The following is a 22,123-nucleotide window of genomic DNA, read 5'->3' on the forward strand; positions in this document are numbered from 1 at the left end:
ATACTGCTTGCTGGCCATGTTTTTTCAAATGAAAAAAATTTCATTGTGAAACAGAATAAATCCATTTCAGAGCCTAAATAATGAACAGCTTTGTCACTTGGGAGTTGGAGTCACTTCTCACAGAATAACGCTGGACTGACACACTGCTTACTCTCTCAGCCACAAGGCCCAGGATGCAGCGTCAATTTAAAGACAAAACGTCTATCGATTAGACACAAAAAGTGGAACCCTATCATTTTGTGGACAGGACCATCATCAAACTGTTTTTTTCTCTAGATTGAAAAAAATGCTGATTTGACAGATCTGTGCCAAGGTTAGACAGTGGATTAAGATTGAAGGCTGAACAGTCATGCAGTTGTAGTTTTGGCTCTGTGTTGCTGTGTATCTTATTGTTGTGATGCAACCAGAGCTGAGGAGACATAAGCTCTGACATGAGGAGCCCTGACCGACACTACAGGCAGAATGAGCACAGGCCACTTCTCTGCACTTCTCTCACTCTTAGTCCTCAAAGTAGGGAAGTAGAAAAGTCTTTGTCAATGTTCTGTATCTCTTTGTAGTTATTTTTGTCTTTTGTGGTCATTTTAAATCTCTAAGTGGTCGGTGTGGGTCTCTGTGATCAGTTTGTGTGGTCTTGTTTTGTGTATCTTTGTTGTCATATTGTGTTTCTCCTCCAATCCAAAAATACTCTTACATCTGAAAGTCATCTGAGTTTTAGGAAAAGCTCACAACTCTTATGAGCAAAGTATAAAAGTAGAAGCAGAACGATTACACCCCCATTGTTATTGAATATTGTGTTATTGATGTATAAGCAGTATGTTTTTGTTGGAATGGTTAATCTCTCGAAGTGCTTCATATTGTTTAGACTGATCATACATTACATAAAATCATAATCTTCAGTAAGTTTAATTGTGCAATTTAGCAGAGTAGAAGTAGGCCTATAAATTAAAAGACAAGTGCATCACATTTGTGTTTAACTGCAGCCCTCCAGTACATAGTTTCATTCCAACAGTTGAACCAGGCAAAATGTTGAATCTCTTCCTGTTTCCTTCACCAGAGGTCGTCCCGGGGTGAACCCATCAGCCACGATCCAGAGCTCATGCCTCAGTGGGAGACCAATGATGTGAAGCTAAGGTCATTTGATATCCAGAGGCAAAAGATGTGGATGTTAAATCAAGATATTTCAATGGGCCACACTGTTCCAGTTTTTACAGTTAATTACCCCCAAGTTTCCTCCTGTTTGTGAAAAAGAGGCATTTTCATCAAGATGTTGTATGAAGTACATGTAACATTTTGATTATTATTAATGCCTAATATTAGTCCTTATGTGTCCCATTCTTCAAACTATGTCCTCACACACTTCTCTACGAATACATTGTACAATGAGGAAATTAACTTGATCCATTCCACTCCACTCCAGTGCCTCCTATACTGTAATTTACACTACACACATCTATAATACTGGTTTATTTTTTCCTTTGTTGTGTTCCTTTTCTTTCTCTTTCCTTGTCCTGCCTCATATATTTCTTTGTGTTACATCACTCAATTTGCACCATTAACAATATTTCACAAACAAACGGAATGAAAACAAAACAATAACTGCAGCTTGGAATAACCTGATACAGTGCAGTAGTTGACATCTGAAACCTCATCAGGGTAATATAACCATAATCCAATGAGGAACAGACAAGGTTTTCATGCCATGCTAATGTAATCCTTATTTGACGTTTCTACTTTTACATTTCGGGCTCAAATTTAACATGTGTACAGCAGTTTGTTATCAAGGTTCAAGGTTTTTATTTATGTCCCCGTAGGCCAATTATTGTTGCAGCGAGTAAAAAGAACACAGATACAAGACACACAATTATGAGTGTTTGAGCACAAACATGATCCCCAAAATTAACTCTGATTTGAACATCATGAACGAGAATGAGAGTGAATCAATAAATTCATCCTTCCTCATGCTACAAGAAAGTGTGTAGCTCAGTGTTACTCAAAGCCTCAGTATGTAGTATTGGGGCTAAAATGTGACATGTGCGTTCAGATTCTAGATTGCAGCGCCAGAGAATTTTGACATAGATATGCATCACCTGTAACAACGACGCTGCTAAAAGAAAGAAAAAAAAGACGTGGGTCTCTGCTCTCCAGCCATTCAGCTGCAGCTCCACAGCTGTCAGAGGAGCCTCTGCTGTCCCTCTCTCTTCAGCCTGGTGTTTGGCTGCACTTTGTATAAAAACAGTTCAACATTGTAAGATCTAGCTGCTAATGCTGCTTAGCTGAGTATTTTATAACAGCAGAAAAAGATAAAAACAACTACATCAATCATCCTCCGGGCACAAGCCTAGTCACACACTAGACACTCAATAGAGCACTTGAGCTAAGTTTGTCCGCTGTCACGTACCGTATTCAAAGATGGCAATGCAACATGACAGCCTCCGGTGGGTGCACCGCCACCTATGTATTTGTAAACAACTTATTCTGAGCTACGAGACAGCTTTCATTTGTATGCGGTTGTGATTAGACTTCGGTAAATATGTATTTATGAAAGCAATATTTGATTTTTGCTACATACTATCCCTTTAAAGGACACAATCATTAAAACAGACTCTGCTTCATCTAGTCATACCTCCTGTTCAAACTGACCATTTGTCTTCTCCCTGATAGGAGACAAAATCTGCAAGTGTCTTTTTGTGCTATTCAAAAGTTTATGTGAAGAAAATATGTGGCCATGGCAATCTGAGTGAAACAAATGTCTTTTAAACTAACGGCCTTTTTTAAAAATGATATCTATGTGTTTGTGTTCCTTTTCTGCAGCAGTAGAGGGATAATAACAAAACAAAGGACATTTTGCAATAAAAAGGCTGAAAGTTTTGAAGATGTTTTATCATTGAAACCTCACGTCATCTTCAGATAAATGTTAAAGAATAAAGATTTTCACAAGAGAAAGGCACTTCATCACTCCTATTCAAAATACATTAACAAGGACTCTTTCAATGGTTTGAAGTTGAACAGGAGGAATGATTACAGCAAGAAAAACCGGTTTCAGTGGGAGCACTTGAAACAGAAGAGAGAAATTGTAAACATATCTGTAACAAAGCTTTTATAATAATCTGTAGCTATTCAGTAATTAAAAACACTCTTATTTGTATTGCTACATTCTGCTATCAATCATTTTTACAAAAGTTACACTACCCAATGAACCCATGTCCATACGATGAATGTGCATTTTCAATGTGAATATCATCCTCTGCCATTTCCTTGCACGCTCTCTTAGAAACATCCCAACTCTGTGTTTATGATATGCAGATAGATAACTAATCTCATCACAAATCAAGGCCAGGACACTGAGTCCACAGGAATGAACAGCCATGACCTCAGACACTTACAGTGTATATACAGTCAGTTTTACAAGAAGAAAGCTTTTTTTTTTTTTTTTGGCAGATTGGAACATTCAGATACCTAGCCCTCTAATAGATACTTAACATTAAATCTTCTTCGGTAATGTTGCATTTATGTAAAACATTCATACGATGGATTTACAAAGCTTATGATATGAGACAAACCATGTCAGAGCCTTTCCCCTCTCATCCTAACAAACCGTTTATTATTTTATCCAGAAACAATGTAAGAACAAAATATCACTCAACTGACACTGGCCTCATTTTCAACATTGCTCCTGGTATTTGTTTTGTTTGACTTTGCCACAATGATAAAGAATGATTAAGTAATGTGAATCAGTTATATTAACAGTTAAGGTGTAACATTATTGGGAATTTCTTCAAGAGGTACACAGCTGTCGGATTTGTCTTGCCAGTCAGTGATGCACCCATTAATGATCACCTTTTTTTTTCTTAGATTGATGAAAATAACCCTCTTCTACATGCGGAACAACTACAGTAATAACTACATGCAGCACAGTTTTTCTAACATTGTGTCCACTCATCCTGCTAGGCCTTGCATGCATGGCTGCCATGTCATAGCCTATGGCAAACAAGCAACACAACAAGAAATAGGTTTTACTACAGTATTACCCTCTGTAATAATCGTGATTATCTAACAGCCTTGGAGTGTATATACTTAAAAATATCATCAATGATAATCAATCAAAAGAAATAGCTGAACAAAAAGATAAAAACGCAAGAATATTGATGCATGTTATCAAGTGTTGCATAAGACGGGTGACATGGGCACTGATGCTGGAATAATTAGATATAGTATGCCTCACTTAGGCCGAATACTGTTGGTACTGTTCAAACAGCACCACCACAGGAGACTTTACATGATGTTCATTAGCAGTGATATGACTGGAGAATTTCCCACTCTGTATTTGTTATGTTTTGTTATTAGTTTGTATTTTGTCTCTGATAAATATAAACAATCTTAGCAATTCAAACAACTGAAGAGCGAAGGAGGGATAAAAACATTACTGCACCACTGTTGGCCTTTCATTTTCTGCATTCTGCTCAAAATATTTGTTTTAAACTAAACTATTTACAAACAATTCAGGGGAACAGGTCAATATTTAGTTGATGGAGTGGAAAACCAATGCAAGTCTAATGAGGGAGGTGGGACCAAATTAAAGCAAAGGTGTACTGAGAAAGAGAGGGAGAAAAAAAACTGTTCATAAATAAAGCAAATTACTTTACCTGTTGTGGGATCAAGGGCATGTGGAGAAAGCCCCTATATATGCTGTGAACACCGTTTTTGTCGTTTCTGTTACCCCGGGGGAAATGCCTACATTTACGAGTGACAGTGAACGCAACATCAGTGGGTGTGGTTAGTATGGTCCAATGGGATGCAGCAGCCAGAGACACGTACAACAGACATGTCAGCCTCCAGCACAGAGAGCAGTTTGACGCTAACAGCCTGAATTCATCATGGTGAGTTTACTGAGAAATTAACTCGTTTTGTACACTGTAGAATAGATACATGCTACCATAAGCTTCATGCTAACTGCTGTTACTCGGTAACAGATAACTGGCAGCGCGGCTCACCGACTGGCAGGAAATAAATCAATACCATAAGTGTCTGGTTTTCACTGACAGCTGGCTCTTCCTCACTAACTTGTTTCCTCAGGTTGTTGTGAACTCACCTCCGTCCTCCACGGGGACCGTCCTCCGTGTCAGAGGCCGGCTGGAGCTCAGGTGTCAGCTGGACACCACGGACGGTAACTTACTGCACCTCTTCACCACAACATCCTGTACATGAACCCAGGCCTGAATAACATTGTTAGAGGAATATTCAAATCTGACATTCAAGTAAAACTGCCAACACAACTATCTGGAAATACTGGATATTACAAGTCGAAGTCCTGCATGAAGAAGTGGATAAATACAGCAGTGCCACAAGTAAACTACTTACAAGTATTAGAAGAGCACTAGTCTGAAATCTCTGAAGTTATGTCTGACATAATTTAGATTTATTGTAGATCCCTGCTACAGTAATGCATCAGACATGTCCCAACCAGACTTGATCTCTTAATGTAACTGGTTGCTGTCTAGTCTTCTTCGCAGCAGTGATATTTGAACGTCTCTTTTCGAAAACCATGACCTGTAATGTGCTGTTAAATCACCGTCCACTCCCTTATGGAGGCTCTCCACAGGATGTCAGAACCTGCATGCAGGGATTTGCTCTCATTACGTGTGCTGATGTTGGGATATTAGTCCTGGCCTGTTGTTGTGAGTGTTACTTTTCATTGTTGGATGGAGTTAAGGTTCGGGCTCTGTGCGGGTCCACTAAGTTAAACATTTCTTTAATGGCCTGGTTTTGTGCACAAGGGTGTTGGGTTGTATTGAAACAAGAAGTATCTGCATCAGTACCGTTCCATCAAAGTCAAAGGCACTTACCACTGTCTATATATAACTGTGCTACAGTGTTAAGATTTCCCTTAAAACTCGTGGAGCCGATCCAAAAGTACAGAGAAGCATGTGGACAGTAATGTTCATGTTTTTCACAGTAATAATTAATGTGGACTGTTTTTCTGTGCTTCTCTGTCAGTTTCTCTGATGCACAAGGTGATCTCAGGAACATTTGCGACCCTACGCTCTCAGGTGAAATCAGAATCCTGCGTTTTCACTGTCTGCGACAGTCCTGTTATTATATGGCCAAACAAAGGTGTTACTGCAACACCTGAAGAAGTAACACCAAACACCCTCTGTGAAGATATACATCAGTGGATACAGTGAGTGAACACAAAAGCTTTGTTGATCTGCAGACCAGACATTGCTTTTTTTTTTTCCTGGGTAGTTGAATAATTCATATTTTTAATGACTTCAGGACAGATGATCAGGAGAACTTTGGCAGAAAATCTGGAAAAAAGAAAAGCAAAAAAGGTTTGGCAATGGTGAGTTTCTAATGTGGAGATGGATGTGGTAGTTTGGGTAGTAACTGGGGGTCAGCAATGCTGCTTGAACAGCACAACTTAATAATTCATCATAAGCATGAGAAGGAATTCACTACCTACAGTAACTGAGTGGTTTTCCACACAAAGTATAGTACAAGTATAACCTAATCTATTAGCAATGATGTATCTTAATGTTGTGTATTGTGTGTTTCTGTGTAAATGTGTCATTCAGAGTGTCATAAACCTTCACCTGATGATGGACATGACAAATCCAGGCCCTCTCTTGGCTCCCGTCCTCGGCAGAAGTCTCCAGAACTCCCACTTCCTGTCTACGACTCTTCCCATGGACTGTGTTGTCCAAACCAGATGCAATGACACAATCAAGAAGTACGTCTTCTTATTTCAAAATAAAGTCTCTTAACTTAGTCTATCAGTGTTAAAGTAGTCATGGAGTCGCACTACCAGGATAAAATGCATCTCTCACACTATGAATGTTTTTTTTATTCTGGTGCTGCAGTGCCTGTGAGCGCCTGGTGGAGGAGCTAACTCATCAGCTGTGTGAGATGGAGAAAGTGACCTTGCAACACATGAAAGGGACAACGCTGCTGGTCCCTGAGCCCCTCCACTTTATACTTCCAGAGCCAAAAGGACTAGTGACCGTGGTTTACCCAGCAGGAGTGCCTGACAGCCAACTAGAGACACAGCGTAAGGTACGAACCACAGACTGAGCTTCTTTAAAAACCAAATGAACTGGCACACCACATGCAAATCTGCTGATTTTTATCACATTTTTATCAGTCATTGATCAGAATTGATAGCAATTATCCTATAGCTTTATCCAACAAAACATGGTTCCAGTTTCTTTTATGTGAATGATAAACTACTATTCATTTTTCTCAAAACTTCTATTTGTAGGAATTGCATCTACACTATGAACTACCAGATGTCAGGCCGTATTTCAGAAGATCCAATGCGTACCACTTTCCCAATGAGCCGTACCGAGACGGTTATCTCCGAAACCCTCATCTGGTGCTCACACATCCTACCCTGGAGGATGGAAAGGTCGGTCTAATCACCATGTTAGGGTCTATTACACGTGGCTCTTGAAGATGTATTCTGAGATCTACTCAAGGAATGTGCAAAGAAAATTAACATTGATTTGTCCGTCCTGTGTTACTTTTTTTTTTCAAGGTGTACTTGGTCCAGGGGATCTACAGCTATCACCACTACATGCAGGACCGTATGGATGACAATGGATGGGGCTGCGCTTACCGCTCCCTGCAGACCATCTGCTCCTGGTTCCAACAGCAGGGCTATGTAGAGCGGTCAGTGCCCACCCACAAAGAGATCCAACAGGTAGTACTCCTGTTAATATGTTCACAATACAAAATATGTGATGGTATTTGTTTAGTTTAAACTTTTTTTTTTTTACATCGGTAACATCCAAAATGCCTGCCTCTATCTGGGTCACTATTTTCCAGGCGTTAGTGGAGGTTGGAGACAAGCAGAAATCCTTTGTAGGATCCCGTCAGTGGATCGGATCCATTGAAGTTCAGGCTGTTCTGAACCAGCTGCTTGGTGTCACTTCCAAGATCATGTTTGTGAGGTCTGACCACATATCTGATAGCACCTTGTGTATGAAAATATTTCTGTGGAGGTTCTGGATTTAGTTGTTGGCTCATCTCTGTTCTTTTCAGTCAAGGGTCCGAGTTGGGATCCAAAGGCAGGGAACTCGCCAACCACTTCCTGACTGAAGGGACTCCAATCATGATTGGTGAGCTGTGTGTCAAACAGTTATTACCGGTACATGCATTTGGGCTTGAATTCAACTTCACCAGGTTTCACTCACCTTAAAACCTTTAGATTTAACTGCAGCAACGTTGGTCCATATATCTTTAAATTAGATTACGGTACACACAAGTTTTACTTAAAACTATAGCTAGACCTACAGATTACAGCAAAATGTAATTGAACATAATCTATGATCCAGATAGTAGAATACATCCTAATCGATCTAACCATCACAGGATTTCAATTATCTTTGCCCAGTCTCACAATGTTATTTTAAATTTTTGTTAATTTTTCATTAGCAGCATTTGTAAACACAGGACACATCATAAACATTATTGCGTGCCGTATTTTATATCTCTGATTGCTGTAATGAACTGGACATATTAGGTATGGCACACAAAGCGCTACAAATCTCAATTCCTAATCAAAATCACAAGTTTGTTGAAATTTTGTCATGTGTTGCAGGAGGGGGAGTTTTAGCTCACACTATTTTAGGTGTAGCATGGAGTGAGACCACCGGACAGATCCGCTATCTCATCCTTGATCCACATTACACAGGAGCAGAGGACCTACAGGTCATCACAGACAAGGTGACCGTCACATGCATCCACACTGGCTGCACTGTTCAACTGTAATGTAAATCTGTTCAGATACAGTGTTGACCTTGTGTGTATTGTATCTCTCTCAGGGCTGGTGTGGCTGGAAAGGACCAGAGTTTTGGGATCAAACTGCATATTATAATCTCTGTTTGCCTCAGAAGCCAAAGGTCATCTGAGCTCTCAGTCGGTCATTGTTTGAGATCAGCAAAACATATGAAAACTATAATCAATTAGTGTCCAATTTACTCTTTACTCTTGGTAGTCCCTACATACATTCTTATAATTTTGGCAACAAAGACAGCTATATGTACATAATGTTGATATTAAATTGAGAAACTAACCATGTCTGTACTTTCTGTACTTGGTTTTATTTAATATGACAAAGATTGGTAAATGCATACTTATGAGGCTCATTTTATTTTGAGGAGAAACACAAAGTATCAACATCGAAAGCATTTGGTCAGTGCTTTATATCAGTTGACAAACGAACCCATGATGACTGATGGCCGCTCTGATTGATATAAACACAGACAGAAGGACTTTTCTTCAGCTGTGCCATGTGCCTACTTTACAATTTGTACATTTACAAACGATTAAACTGTGCAGCCTGTATTAGGGGAAATAAAGGTGGAGAAGAACCTATACTCATCCTGTAACTTATATATTGCAAGGTAATGCATTACAGTAATTCTTATTTTACTCTATTCACTCTTGGTCCCTCTATAAACCAAAAAATAATTGCTACCTGGACTCTAGTTTTCACAACTAGAGTCAGATGGATGCCTCTCACCAGTGGACATAAAGATTTTATTTATTTTTTATTGTTTTACTTTTGTCACTCTGCGGGAGTTTTTCTTTATCCATGGGTTGATTGTATGACTATGGGACTGCCGCAGCAGTAGTCCCATTCAGTCCCCATCTCTACCCATCCTGCATTGGCATGTAAATTCAATGACAGTGACCAGACACAGGTTTATACGATAGATTCCCCCTAGTACCATTATCCTAGGACATCGGCATTTCATTAGTGTGTGTCACATCTAGGTCTAAATATGTTATTAAGAGAAAACCCGTGACAAATTGTAATTTCAGGGGACGCGCCTCCAGATAATCCCTTTTCTTGTTAATGGAGATGCACTAGGGGGAGCAGTTACTTTGGCATAATAGATACCCAAGGAAAAAACTAAATGACCTCCCCTGTATTCCTCTGTCTACTGCCTCTTTTCCTCAGTATGTTTAATAGATTTAAATTTGTGCCTTTGACTGCAAGAACAAATCACTGCAGTCTAAAGTTTTGTAGCTTTGTGTAGTAGCCACATTGTGTTTAATATGCTGATGCCTGTCAACCCAAGAATTAGAAAAAAATAAACAATAGAACATCACATGAAAAGAAATATACACATTATGGTTGGTAAACTTTATTCACCTAATTGACTCATGGTGTTGTAATTCACAGATATGTATGTGCACTCAGCTGTAACATTTCATGTCTTAAAAGACCAAACTCTCACTTCAGAGCAATCTTTTCTCATTTCTCTAGTTGGTGCTCAAGTCCAAAAATGTTTACACAAAATATTTAGAAAATAGGATGTCGCCTAAATCAATAACTTTTCATTCAGTGCCATTGATCAGTGGTTAAATAGGATATCACTAAGTCGGTTGTCTGTCTGTTTTTTTTTTTACAGTCTATGGTTGTCACACTTTTTCTTTTTTTTTCTTTTTTTGTTTTTCTTTCATTCATTTCATAATTAGGTTTTTGTTTTTTTGTTTTTTTTTAATTAGGTTTTTGTTTGTTTATTTCTAGCATTTCTAGCCGTGCGGACCGACGTCATGACGCTGCCGCACAGAAACCGTTGCCAGGAAGTGACGTAGCGCAGTTACTAGGCACCGTGTCACGCTCACGGCATCCAGCTGTAGTTACCGATAAAAGAAGAATTTGCTCTTAATAAGCATGTGTTCTTTGTTTGTTCGTCCTCTAAGAGAAAGACACCTTCTCTAAAGAAGTAAATACACCTCTGTCGTGAGTCATCGTTTGTCGTGCGACCCTTCGTGAGGTAAGATGTCGTTGCAGTGCAGCTAAAGTTAGCTAACCTGAACGTATAGTTGCAGTAAGTTGGGCTACCCGGCTGTCAAACTAAATAGAAAGTATGCGTTGCTGCTTTGCTTTTGTCGTCATTAAAGCGTAAATCTCGTGTGGAGAAGAGTGTCTTTATCGACTGTAATTTATCATTCGATGGCTGGTTTGTCCAGTTCCCATGCTAAATTTGCTTGCAATCCTGTAGCCGTACGCCTTAAGTATTTAAATATATGATGCAACTAACAACGATGTATGTTATTAGTCTTACCAGACTCAACTTAATAATAACCCGTGCGTGTGACTCGTCAACTACAAATGATGCACAGCAGTCTACACTGTCATGCATTTTTGCTGACCACTTTCAAATGTGTGTTAAAGACTTTCGTGCGTCAGGGTTTGATTTAATCCAACAGCCATTGGTTTCCAAAATGCCTTTGCCTAAGAGATAGCAAAGAAGATTAACTTTGTATTAATCAACACATTGGTTAATCTAGTGATGTATTTAATGTGTCACAAAGAACACAGACATGCATAACATCTGGATCGGTTTTGGGGATGTTATTTTATTGTTGTCAGACAATGTATAATATTGTATACTGTATTGTATAATGTGATATTTTTTCTTAAACCATTAAATGATCTGAAACCGTCCTACAGGTTCAGTGTACAAGGGCAGACTGTCATGTTCAACCCTGGTGAACTCGAAGGTGAAGTGGACCATTCTTTTTTTGATAGTGACTGTGATGATGATGGAGTCAGCAGAGATAGAGGGAAAAAGTTGGAGAGCACACCAGCACACGAGAGACTTCATGCAACACAGACTGAAAAAACAAAAGGCGGTTTGTCCCCAAGGACAGCTGAGAGAAAACAACACCTAAAGCAAATGGACAACAACAGAAGCAAAGTGGAAAGGAAAGAGAATAGCGACCAGGCAAAGGAAGGAGAGAGGTGCAGGGCATCCCATGTATCATCTGTTGCCTCTATGTCAGATAGAGTGATCGATAATAGCAGCGATAGTGAGGATGATTACAATTTGCACTCTAAAAGGTCCAGTGGGACCTTTATGGCTTTGTTGGCTAAGGGCAGAGAGACACGTGATATGGATGTGTACAACCAAAGCTCCAATGAGACTGAAGAAGAGGCAGAACTGCCTGCTGCCAAGCATTCAGGCCCAAAAAGAAGGAATAAACAATCTCCTAAAAAACTGATTAGAAATTTGCGCATGCGAAGTCCGCTCCCCTCTTCAACCAAGGTCAGTGTAGACACAGACACAGAAAGCTCCTCAAGCAGTATCAGTGGGAGAAGCAGTTTAGATTCCCCCACTCCTTACAAACCCAAGGAATCTTCTTTATCCCCTGGAGGGAGAAGGGCCAGAGTACGCTCAGCGGGATCTCGGGATTCAGAGGAGTCAGATGACTCAGTGACAGATGTGAGCCCCCTTTCCTCTCCTGACATCAGCCCTCTGCAGTCGCTGGACCTGAACCACACAGAGAGTGAAGAGGGAGGCCTGAAAGAGCAGCAGCAGCATGAGAGTGTGCCCTCCAGTGGCCTCAGCAACAGACATCATGATGAGGACTCAGAACACGACTTGGATGAATGTGAGTAAAGCTGTGGCAACAGTGGCACGTTATTTTTATGCCTTTTCTCTGTGCCAGTGGTTCCAAGAGTTTAGAAATTAAAGTACTCATTATTTTAAACAAAAATACATACAATTAAATTTAGATTGTAAAAAGTTAAAACGATGAAGTCAGGAAAAATAAACCTATTGAGGAGTTGCAATTCCTAGATTGCCAACCAGTGCCCCAGACTGGAACTGCTTGTTTAGATGAGTGTGTTATTTATTTATTTTTTATTTATTGTGTCATGCACACACAAGTGTCCAGCACAAACTTGTAAGACATTGCCAATGTAATGTTTGTAAGAGATATAAACCAGTTCTTATATATATATAACAGAATTACAGTGTAAATAATACACAACTTTGTTTTCTGTATCAAGCTGAGTTGATATAACTTGCCACAAAACTGTTCTTTTCATTAAACACAGCTTGAGTCTTGTAAACATCCATCCAGAAGAGCTCACACACTCACTAAAAACATAAATAAGTAACAACCAATACACTCTCACTTCAAGCTCATCTAAATCACACAGCGAATGTTCGATGAGATCACTGATTCTGTCATTTTGAATAGTTAATGATGATGTACCTGAATACCACTGTGCAGAGACGCCTTCCACACCTTTGTTTGTGTTTGGGTCGATACCTAACTGCAACTGACCACCTTTCTTCTACTGTACACCAGGAACAATGTACATTGAACACATTTAGTGCACTGCACATTACTACATTTAGGGATATGGCTCAAGGATAGGCCATTTTAGATTTTAGATTTTGTTTTTCATTCATTTATTTTATACTGTACCAACAAAGAAACCCACCTCATTTGATTTGCTCCTCAAATAAATGTTGCAAATGTTAGGTAAAACACAATAACTCAGCAACTGTTGTCCTCATCAATCAGGCTCTGTGAGTTCGAGGAGTCAGCTTGAGGGTGAACTGTTTTTCCACTGTCCTGGAGGGAAAAACAGAAAGAACTACTCATTCACCAATGATGAGGTCAGGCGCATCGATCGAGAGAACCAGCGACTTCTGCGGGAGCTGTCGCGCCTTTCTCCCGGGCCCAGACCAGGAAGTGTGGCTGGGAAGAAAGCCAATATGGCTGGTAACTCGCCTCTCACTCGCCTCTCCCACAGCGCACGCAACAGGCAGCGGGAACAACAACGCATCGAGAGGGAGAACCTGGTGAGTTTTGATGTTGTGTGAGATTTTTTGAGCTTTTCATGCCTTTATTTGATAGTATAGTTGAGAGAGACAGTAAACGGGGAGGCAGAGAGGGGGATTGACATGCAGGAAAGGGCCACCTGATGCGGGATTCGAACTGGGGCCACCTACAGCGAAGACTTTAACCTCAACACATGGAGCACCTGCTTTACCTTCTGCGCCACTTGGTGCCCATTGTGAGATTATTTTTAATGTGTCTGGTTATGTTTGTTATATTTCTCTGTCCATTTTCTATATCTCGGTATGTTTTTTTTTTCTTTTTTCTTTTTTCTTTTTCTCTTGTCATGAAAAAGTCATTACACTACTATTAGTAAACAATGGCAAAGTGCCAAACAATCTTAGAATATATACTGCTTAAAATATAATAATTGATTAAGTTAGTGTTGGGTATACTGATGTTACTTTGTCCCTAAAAATTGCGCTTTCTCATTTGTGTAATTGATCTGCCTAAACTGACAGTGAAATACTGGTTGCAGCCGCCTCCAGCTTATTGAATATTCTCATCTCCTTTAACTTTATGTTCTTTCATTTGTGAAACATAATGATTTAATCTCAAAGACAGTGTCAACAATGTTTTTACATGACGACGCAATCCACTGGACTATGTTACTGCCTCAGTAACTTCCTCCAAAATATGAAAGCATGTCAGCGCATCACCTACTGTACTGACTACTGATGTAGTTTTAGTGAAATGTCTTTGTCAGTGGTTTTAGTCAACGGAGAGAATCTGTTTAAGAACTTAAAGTCATTATTCTCAGAACTTTCCTTATGTACAGTCAGTGTATGCACATATTTGTGTAGCTCTGGGCTCTATGTGCATCACAGCATTATTTTGTGCTTGTGTGTTACATTACAATGTAAAGAAACATAGATACACATAGATATGTTTAAGGATACTAGTTCGACAGACAGATAGTAGCCTGTTGGGATGGTGTCAGTCCGAGTGTCACCCCTGAAAGCAGACACTGGACTGGAACAGATGGCAGCAGGTGGGAAGCTAGTAGCAGCAGCAGCAGCAGCACCACAGCGTGCCATTAAAAGACAGTTCAGCCTCTACAGCTTCAGCCTCTGCTTGACCACACACTGATGAAAATGCAGCAGTTTTAATAAATGATTCTGAAAATTACAATTGGATTAACAGAAGAAAACTGGAGCTGGGTGACAGCAGCAGGCTGTCACTGTTACTAAGTGAAAGCTGGAAACTTTCTTTTGACACTCATATTCCTTAGTATTGCAGAGAAAACAACTTTTGTTTTTGATTTTGTTATCAGAGGTTATGTCCCAGTCAGTTTCAGTGCTCAGTTCACCCCCTCTCTCTCCGTGTCGTTGGGGGTGCGGTTCCCTCTCTCTATTCTTAGAGTAGACTAAGTAATTGAATCTGCCGTGTGATCGGTGTGTCCACCCCACACATCGCACATGCACCCCATTTGTCCTGCACAAGTGGAACTAGTTGTACCATGTTTTTTCAATTTGGGTCATTTACACAATGTACTATTTTCTTTCCAAGAAGTGATCATAAGGTTTTTAGGTTTTAAATTATTCACTCTTTGGAAGAGCAGTAGGTGAACCAATTTTGGCTGCAGTTACTCTAGACGTCAGTAGTGCCTTTTTATGACCTCTGGAGAATTTGTGAACTTTAGAGGAACAATCCCTTTACTACTGAGCTTTTCGCTAGTTGCCTTGCTTCATATGGAGTTTTTGCTTTCTGGCAGATTTGTGCGCAGCATGCATGTGGTAGTGTGACTGCATATTGTATATGACATTCAGCCACTTGCCTACACTGTTTTGCTCCATGCTGTGTGGCTGTGGATCATGTGAAGCACCAGACACTTTTCTGTTTTCACAAGATAATTGGGAAATTTAGAAAGTGTTTCATCTCTGATTTTTGTTTTGTTTTTTATTGTGTGTGTGTGTTACATATCTTTTTTGGGGATACAGTAAATAGTGAATTGCATGATGAGTCAAGTCACTAGATGAAATTTCGCATTGAGATCGTTTTTCTGTGGGTCTGCTGTTTTGGACATTTAGGCTTTCTGGCTAAAGCCAGGAATAACACACAGTCACTGAGGACTTTGGACTCACTGGAGACTTTTGTCTTAAGCACAAACAGTATTATGCAAGAGTTTCAGGCACTAACCAAGAGTAAAGTTGGAATCCTTTCAAAATCAAAATTAATAGTTTGGATTTATCAGTCCACAAAGCAGTAAACATCTCAGAGACTCTGGCACTGTCCCTCTGTTGATTTAGGCTATCTCTGTGTCATCTGCATCTTTTATGATCCTAGACAGAATCTAGACATCAATAGTGCTGTGTACTGAAGCACTCTATACTCAAAATTAAATGCATTATTGATAGCTTTACCAAGGATGGGTGAATTGACCTGTCGTTTTTTTTTCTGTCTCTTTTAGAGTTGAATGTGACTGAATAATATGTCTTGGAATGGGTTCTTAAAAATGTGAGTGAACTTTTCCTACAGGCTTTCCTGAAGAGATTGGAGTCTGTGAAGCCTACACCTGGCCTGAGGCGCTCAGAGCAAATGGCAGACTACCAGCGCCACGCGGGATACCAGGGAGCTCCTTCATACACCATCGATGGATCCACAGCAAAGCAAATGCAAAAGAGGCTTTCCAGCAGGATAGACTCCGGTAATTTCCAGTTGCAAAACACTTTTTTAATTCATGTATGTACACTAAATAAGATCACAGCATGGTGACTGAATACCTGCTCGTACAAGGTCTTCAGCCACACAGTATGTAACATAGACTGAATAACGAGCGTGTCTTTGTGTCCGTCTTTCCGCTCATTTATTTTATATGTACAATGACATCAGCTTGTAGACAAACCCACTTATGACATCATAGCTGCACAGCATGAAAACACACCTGTGCACCCAACCCTCAGTGAGAGTTTTGATTTCACAAGAGCACCAACAGAAGTGTGTGCAGTCATTTTGCTGCAGGTTGGTGGTGTTTGAATGTGAGGATTTAATCAAAGTAAACAAAGAGGATCAGTGTGGCACTGAGCTGTGTAGCCCTACTCAGATTGGAAGCATATTTTATCACTCAGCTGACCTGCTGCCTTCAGAGGGAAACAGACGCTTAACTACAGTAAAAGATGGAGAAAACTTTCTGGCAGCATAAAGCAGCTGCACATGACTGATACTGGTAAGAAACCCACTAATTCATAGATCAGTTGTGATTCACTGATGTTTCTTATCACATTCAACCATTAAAGCATTTTTGGTAATGCGTTTATATTATTTGGTGTGGGGTTTTTTTTTTCTTGCATTATTGCTTTCTGAAATTAATCTATTTTCTGGATTCAAGAGTCAAACTCTAACATGTTTCCCAGTAGCACAATCCAAGGAGGGGGGGAAGATGTCTATTGACGATTGAACACAATTTTGCTTGCATCTATGTGTGTTTGTGTTTAGTTTACCAGCACTATACCTGTTTGTTTTTTCTGAAATTTAAATAAAATATTCCAAAATGTGTAGCATCTGCTTTAAATATGAGATGGTCAGTCTGAAGTTTTAGTATTAATGTGTCTCTGTTGTCCACACCAGCAGGTCCCAGGTCTGTCAGCTCCATCCAGCACAGCTCCAGGGCGGTCTCCACCACAGCAGACCCCAGCAGTGCACCTGTGCCCAGGTCAAAAAAGCTGAGTGCAGCCCGACCAGCTTGGTGCTAAGAAAGGTGTTCAAGGTACATAGTGCAGCATATATTGAATTCACTTTTACAGCCAATCGGGCAAGGTAATTCATTATAAAGAAGATAAAGATATTTTTTCCTCAATGCTGTTTTATGACAAATCATGCACAGGGCTCAAAGCTATTGTAATGCTCTTAAATAGTTCAACTGTGGCTTCTGAGTACAGCACTTACTCACTCTAACAGTTAGCTTTGCTGTATTTTTGAGGAAAATGTTGCCTTTCTCCAACATTTGCATTAATTAAGTAATTTATTGTTTACTATTTCATTAAGTGATGCTTCAAATAAATATTTTTTATTTTAAATCTGCAGAATTTGTTTGCTGCCATCTCTTTCATTTGTACAATTTAAGATGCAATAAAAATTATCTTTTTTAATTAAAAAAACATTTGAGAGTTCACTTTTGGTGTACTGTGTTTGCTTTTTACAAATTTAAAAATGGATTGGTGGACATGGTATTTCTGATAATAAAATACCCATGTAACCGTTTTGACAAATGTCATACAAAAGTGAGATGATTGTTCAAATTTTAGGGGGTTGGAAGAGAGCCTGTACATTTAACTACTCATGACATTATCGTGACCAAACAGACTGGGGTACAAGCCTTTCTGCTACTTCTTGCTTGATGTCTATTATCAACATCACAGATGTCATCCTTCCATTGTGGATATTTTAACAATATCCTGCTGTATTTTGATTGTTTGGGGTCCTAACACTTTGACATGTAACAGTAGGAAAATCACTGGTGTCGTGATGTCTAAATGTACTTAGCTGCCTGCTTCCATCTCTCCTGATGTTGTACATGCTGCTTCACTGTCATGTCTTACTGAATAGAACAGCATCATTGCTAATGTTGGTAGTGACAACTGTGTCTATCCTAGTATGACATGTAAAAATGTCTGCTGTGGAAAAAGACCTGCTTAACCGCAGATGACTGGTTAGTGGTTACCATGACAACAGAGCATGCATCAAAAAAGGCTGGATTATTAGACTAATAAATCTTTATTCTTAATAAAACAATGTAAGAGGTGCGATACATGGGTCAGAGTGGTCATAAGATAACAACACATGGGCCTCAGCAACTGCTTTACAAACTGACTAACATGAGGAGCATATGGCAGGTAGTGATGTCATCCTTTGCATCAACACATCATCTCCACTGAACCACTGGCTTGACTTTGCAACACTGAAAGTTTGTGCCTTTCGGCACGTCGTAGATGGGATATATACAGATTTCTGAGGAGGCATGTTAACCCAGCTCAAGTTAACTTTCATTCCCTGGGCTGTTGCTGAAGAGCACATGCCCACACTGTACTTCACCACAAGCTGTTATCACTCTATCACAAGAATTAAGACTTAAACAAAGCGAAGGGTTTCCTTAGGGACGGGGAGATTAGAAAGTTTAGTGTGTGAACTTCTTGATCTCGTCATACAGCACCAACACAAAGGCACCGCCCGCGCCTCTGATCACATTGGACCAAGCACCCTTGAAGAAAGCTTTTCCTCCTTCGTCCTTCATGATCTTCTTCCAGCAGTCGAGTGTGCCCTTGTACATGATATCCGCTGTGGAAATAGAGAGATAGATGGTGATGCCATGGTCACATGTCTAAAACGCGCAATTAAACTAGTCAAATTCATCACTTCAAAGAAGGGACTGGTGCTCACCTCCTTTGCGTCCAGACTGCATCATCATACGACGTCTGACGGTGTCGAAGGGGTATGAGACAAGACCAGCTGCAGCGGTGACGGTCTGGGCGATCATCCAGGTCACGATGATGTGCGTGTTCTTGGGATCTGGCAGCATACCTGTGTGAGGAGGGAGTCAACGTGAGCATACACGTACTGTGCGTAACGATAAACGGAAGTTAAAATCACGTCGGACAGATGCGCTGACCTTTAGCTGTGTCGAAGCAGCCGAAGTAGGCCGCTCTGTAGATGATGATTCCCTGAACTGACACGTTGAAACCGAGGTAAAGACCCTTGAGGCCATCGGTCTTGAAGATCTTGCTGATGCAGTTTCCAAGGCCGGTGAACTCTCTCTCAGCTGTGCCCTTACCGATGTCGGCAGCGAGTCTTGTTCTGGCGAAGTCAAGAGGGTAGACGAAGCAGAGGGAGGTCGCACCGGCGGCGCCACCAGATGCCAAGTTGCCAGCGAAGTAACGCCAGAACTGTGTTTTTTGATCCACTCCGCCGAGGAAGATCTTCTTGTACTTGTCTTTGAAGGCGAAGTTCAGGGCTTGGGTGGGGAAGTAACGGATCACATTGGCCAGGTTGCCTCTCCAGAAGGAAATGAAGCCCTGTTCCTTCGGGATCCTGTACACACAGTCCATGATTCCCTTGTACTGCATATCAGCGGTGATCTGTTTGCTGGCATGTTGGACCTACAAATAACACAAAAGCATAAAAGTTAATTTACCAAAAAAAAGAAAGAATGAAAGAAATGTGGTGTGAATGGGGCTCTAGTGAAATTGAGCGCAGAGGAACTCCCCCATCCCCAATTTCATATGAACAACAGAATATTTTTTATTACGTTTTGTATTTACACAGTCTTAGTCGACATTTCATGATCTCAGTCATTATGCACTGTAGTTACAGCAGCAACCTCTAGGCACTCTCATGTCACTTGAGAATCTGCTGTGTATTAGATTACACACTCCCAAGTTAAATTTAGCAATTCACTTACACTAAATATTACGGCGGTCATCGGTTGTAATGGGTTAATAATTAACTTAATAAACGTACAAACAGCACCGTATTCTTTTATCATGGCTGTTTTACTTTAACACCCGACTCTCGCCATCAACATCACCATCACGGCTGCAACATTGCGCAGTGCGTAAAACCATCTCCACTTGAACTCTGGACCTCTCACGTGCCCCTTGACATTACGCACCAGATCAAGTGAACCCCCTCGGTGCACTAATAGACTTTCTTTCAGTAAAACAAATCACACTTTTACATTTTGCTATTTGGTTTATCAGCTATCCAGAGTTTTACGCACACTTTTACGCACAAACCAGTGGACATGCAGTCATGCTCATTTTACCTGAAGCAACAACTTGACTCTCTCAATGGGAGCGACAGCTGTTTTGGAGATGGCAGCGGCGATACCACCGGCCAAAAAGTCCTTCATGAAACTAACCACCGCGTCCGACATGGTTGGATGTTTCTTGTGCAAACCTGAGCCCCTTGAATGTTCCAAACCTCACCAAGGTCCTCAAAGAAACCCAACGCCCCTTCAAGTGGCAGAGGCTCCTCCATCTGTCCTAATATATCCGCGCCAATTATCGCGAGAATTTTGAGTGATGGATTTGCATTCTGTCAAACAGATAAGCGAGGTTGGATAAATATCCGAGGTTGAAGGTCAAGACGTGCGCCATGTTCATCTCCAATGCCATGTCCAAGCCGGGGACGTTTAAAGGACACAATCTGTGTAGTTTGATTACAATGAAAACAAAAACTACTTAATACGATAATCTAATCCGCATCATGGTGATTAAAAATTAATGCTGCTGTTGATCATCTTTCTCATCCATGAACCAAACATACATTACCGAGGTCAACTGAGTTTCCCAAATCTTCCAAATGAAATGAAGACAAAAAGACGTCCATCTAGACGTGAATCAACAAAGATTTTTATATTTTTAAAGTCATTTGTAATGTACAGACCTTTTACATATTTCTCAGCAAAGTTTGATATGACTGACAGTTAGACCAAAGTGATTTCCTTCAATGTTTCCTTCAGTGTTTTACACTTATTATTAAAGGCAACGCAAACGTATAAATCCAATTTTCATTCATTCAAGCAGGCATGTCACCTCAAGTCGAAAAATAACCTGTTTGTTCTGGGTCAAAGGTCATATGTATGGGCAACTTTTTTCTGGTAAGGAAAATAAGATGAAAGGATTCAGATCAGTCCACACTTACAGCTTCCCCATGATTTAATTAATTACAGGCGTAATTAGTTTGATTTTATACATTTCTCTTCCTATCAGCACATGCACAGTTTTGCTGCACATCCATTTTTGGCACCTGTTGGAAACCTGCGTCAGTCATCAGAGAAGACAGAGTGAGAAGGAAAAACATTTTTTATTTCAAAGCGATCATGGCTTTGTAAAACATGTCTCATAGATATGGTACATTTTGTTGTGAAATATTGTACCGGGAATCTGATTCTGACGGACTTCAGAGGTGAGCTATCACAAGGTCTGAGATGAAAACGCAATTTGATCCAAACTGGCAAACCGGCCAACTTGGCCTGGTTTTGTTCCACTGAGGAGACGTTGGACATAACGTACTACAGCGCCCAGCCCGCCAGTAATTCATTCATATAATTAGGCTACACTATATGCGGTTTTTAGTTGGTTGTCAAGATTTATTTTTAATATTATTTTCTATTTTTTATTTTTTAACCACAACAGGTCATTCATTGAACGTGTACACAAACATATCAGACATTGACGTGTCAAAATAAGTCTACAGCAAATAAATAAATAATTTGGTAAACAGCTTTTCAATTTCTCAAAAACTTAAACCAAACTACATTTGAAATACAATCAAATAGGTGAAGCTGTTAACGTTTCAGAAGTTTCATCCTCCCGGGTTTCTCCTCAGGACTTTTACTACCTCCATGTGGCCACACGGTGGCGGCCTTTGACTGCCTGACTTCATGGGTAAACTTCACAAAGATGTTTCCTAACGGGTAAACATCAAACTAAAATCAGTGTTAAAGCAACAGCCTGGATTGACCAAAGTTATGTAAAAT

At 40.2% G+C, this 22,123-nt stretch overlaps 3 protein-coding genes across 4 annotated transcripts; 2 read left to right on the forward strand and 1 right to left on the reverse strand.

Moving 5' to 3' along the window:
* Positions 1-4,818: 4,818 nt before the first annotated feature.
* Positions 4,819-10,107, forward strand: ufsp2 (ufm1-specific peptidase 2). Its single transcript, XM_085779082.1, has 12 exons — positions 4,819-4,877; positions 5,074-5,164; positions 5,995-6,178; positions 6,274-6,340; positions 6,573-6,727; positions 6,858-7,050; positions 7,256-7,402; positions 7,532-7,696; positions 7,822-7,946; positions 8,038-8,114; positions 8,597-8,721; positions 8,820-10,107. The coding sequence occupies exons 1-12, from the start codon at positions 4,875-4,877 to the stop codon at positions 8,904-8,906; spliced, it is 1,419 nt and encodes a 472-aa protein (XP_085635208.1). The 5' UTR covers positions 4,819-4,874; the 3' UTR covers positions 8,907-10,107.
* A 502-nt stretch (positions 10,108-10,609) lies between these two features.
* cfap97 (cilia and flagella associated protein 97) lies at positions 10,610-17,744 on the forward strand. Of its 2 annotated transcripts, none has more exons than XM_085779102.1 (5): positions 10,610-10,784; positions 11,465-12,405; positions 13,330-13,610; positions 16,126-16,294; positions 17,218-17,744. In XM_085779102.1, the coding sequence occupies exons 2-5, from the start codon at positions 11,490-11,492 to the stop codon at positions 17,337-17,339; spliced, it is 1,488 nt and encodes a 495-aa protein (XP_085635228.1). In that variant the 5' UTR covers positions 10,610-10,784; positions 11,465-11,489; the 3' UTR covers positions 17,340-17,744. The 2 variants fall into 2 exon arrangements, with proteins under 2 accessions (XP_085635228.1, XP_085635219.1); XM_085779093.1 differs by having other exon boundaries at positions 10,613-10,784; positions 17,215-17,744.
* Positions 17,745-18,341: 597 nt separating this feature from the next.
* Positions 18,342-20,602, reverse strand: slc25a4 (solute carrier family 25 member 4). The gene is made up of 4 exons (XM_085779115.1): positions 20,405-20,602; positions 19,253-19,739; positions 19,024-19,164; positions 18,342-18,921 (listed from the first exon to the last, which is right to left on the reverse strand). The coding sequence occupies exons 1-4, from the start codon at positions 20,513-20,515 to the stop codon at positions 18,761-18,763; spliced, it is 900 nt and encodes a 299-aa protein (XP_085635241.1). The 5' UTR covers positions 20,516-20,602; the 3' UTR covers positions 18,342-18,760.
* Positions 20,603-22,123: the final 1,521 nt, after the last annotated feature.

This window comes from Trachurus japonicus, chromosome 1 (assembly GCF_045865225.1).
Source record: "Trachurus japonicus isolate A0001 chromosome 1, Traja_1.0".
NCBI classification, from domain to species: Eukaryota; Metazoa; Chordata; class Actinopteri; order Carangiformes; family Carangidae; genus Trachurus; species Trachurus japonicus.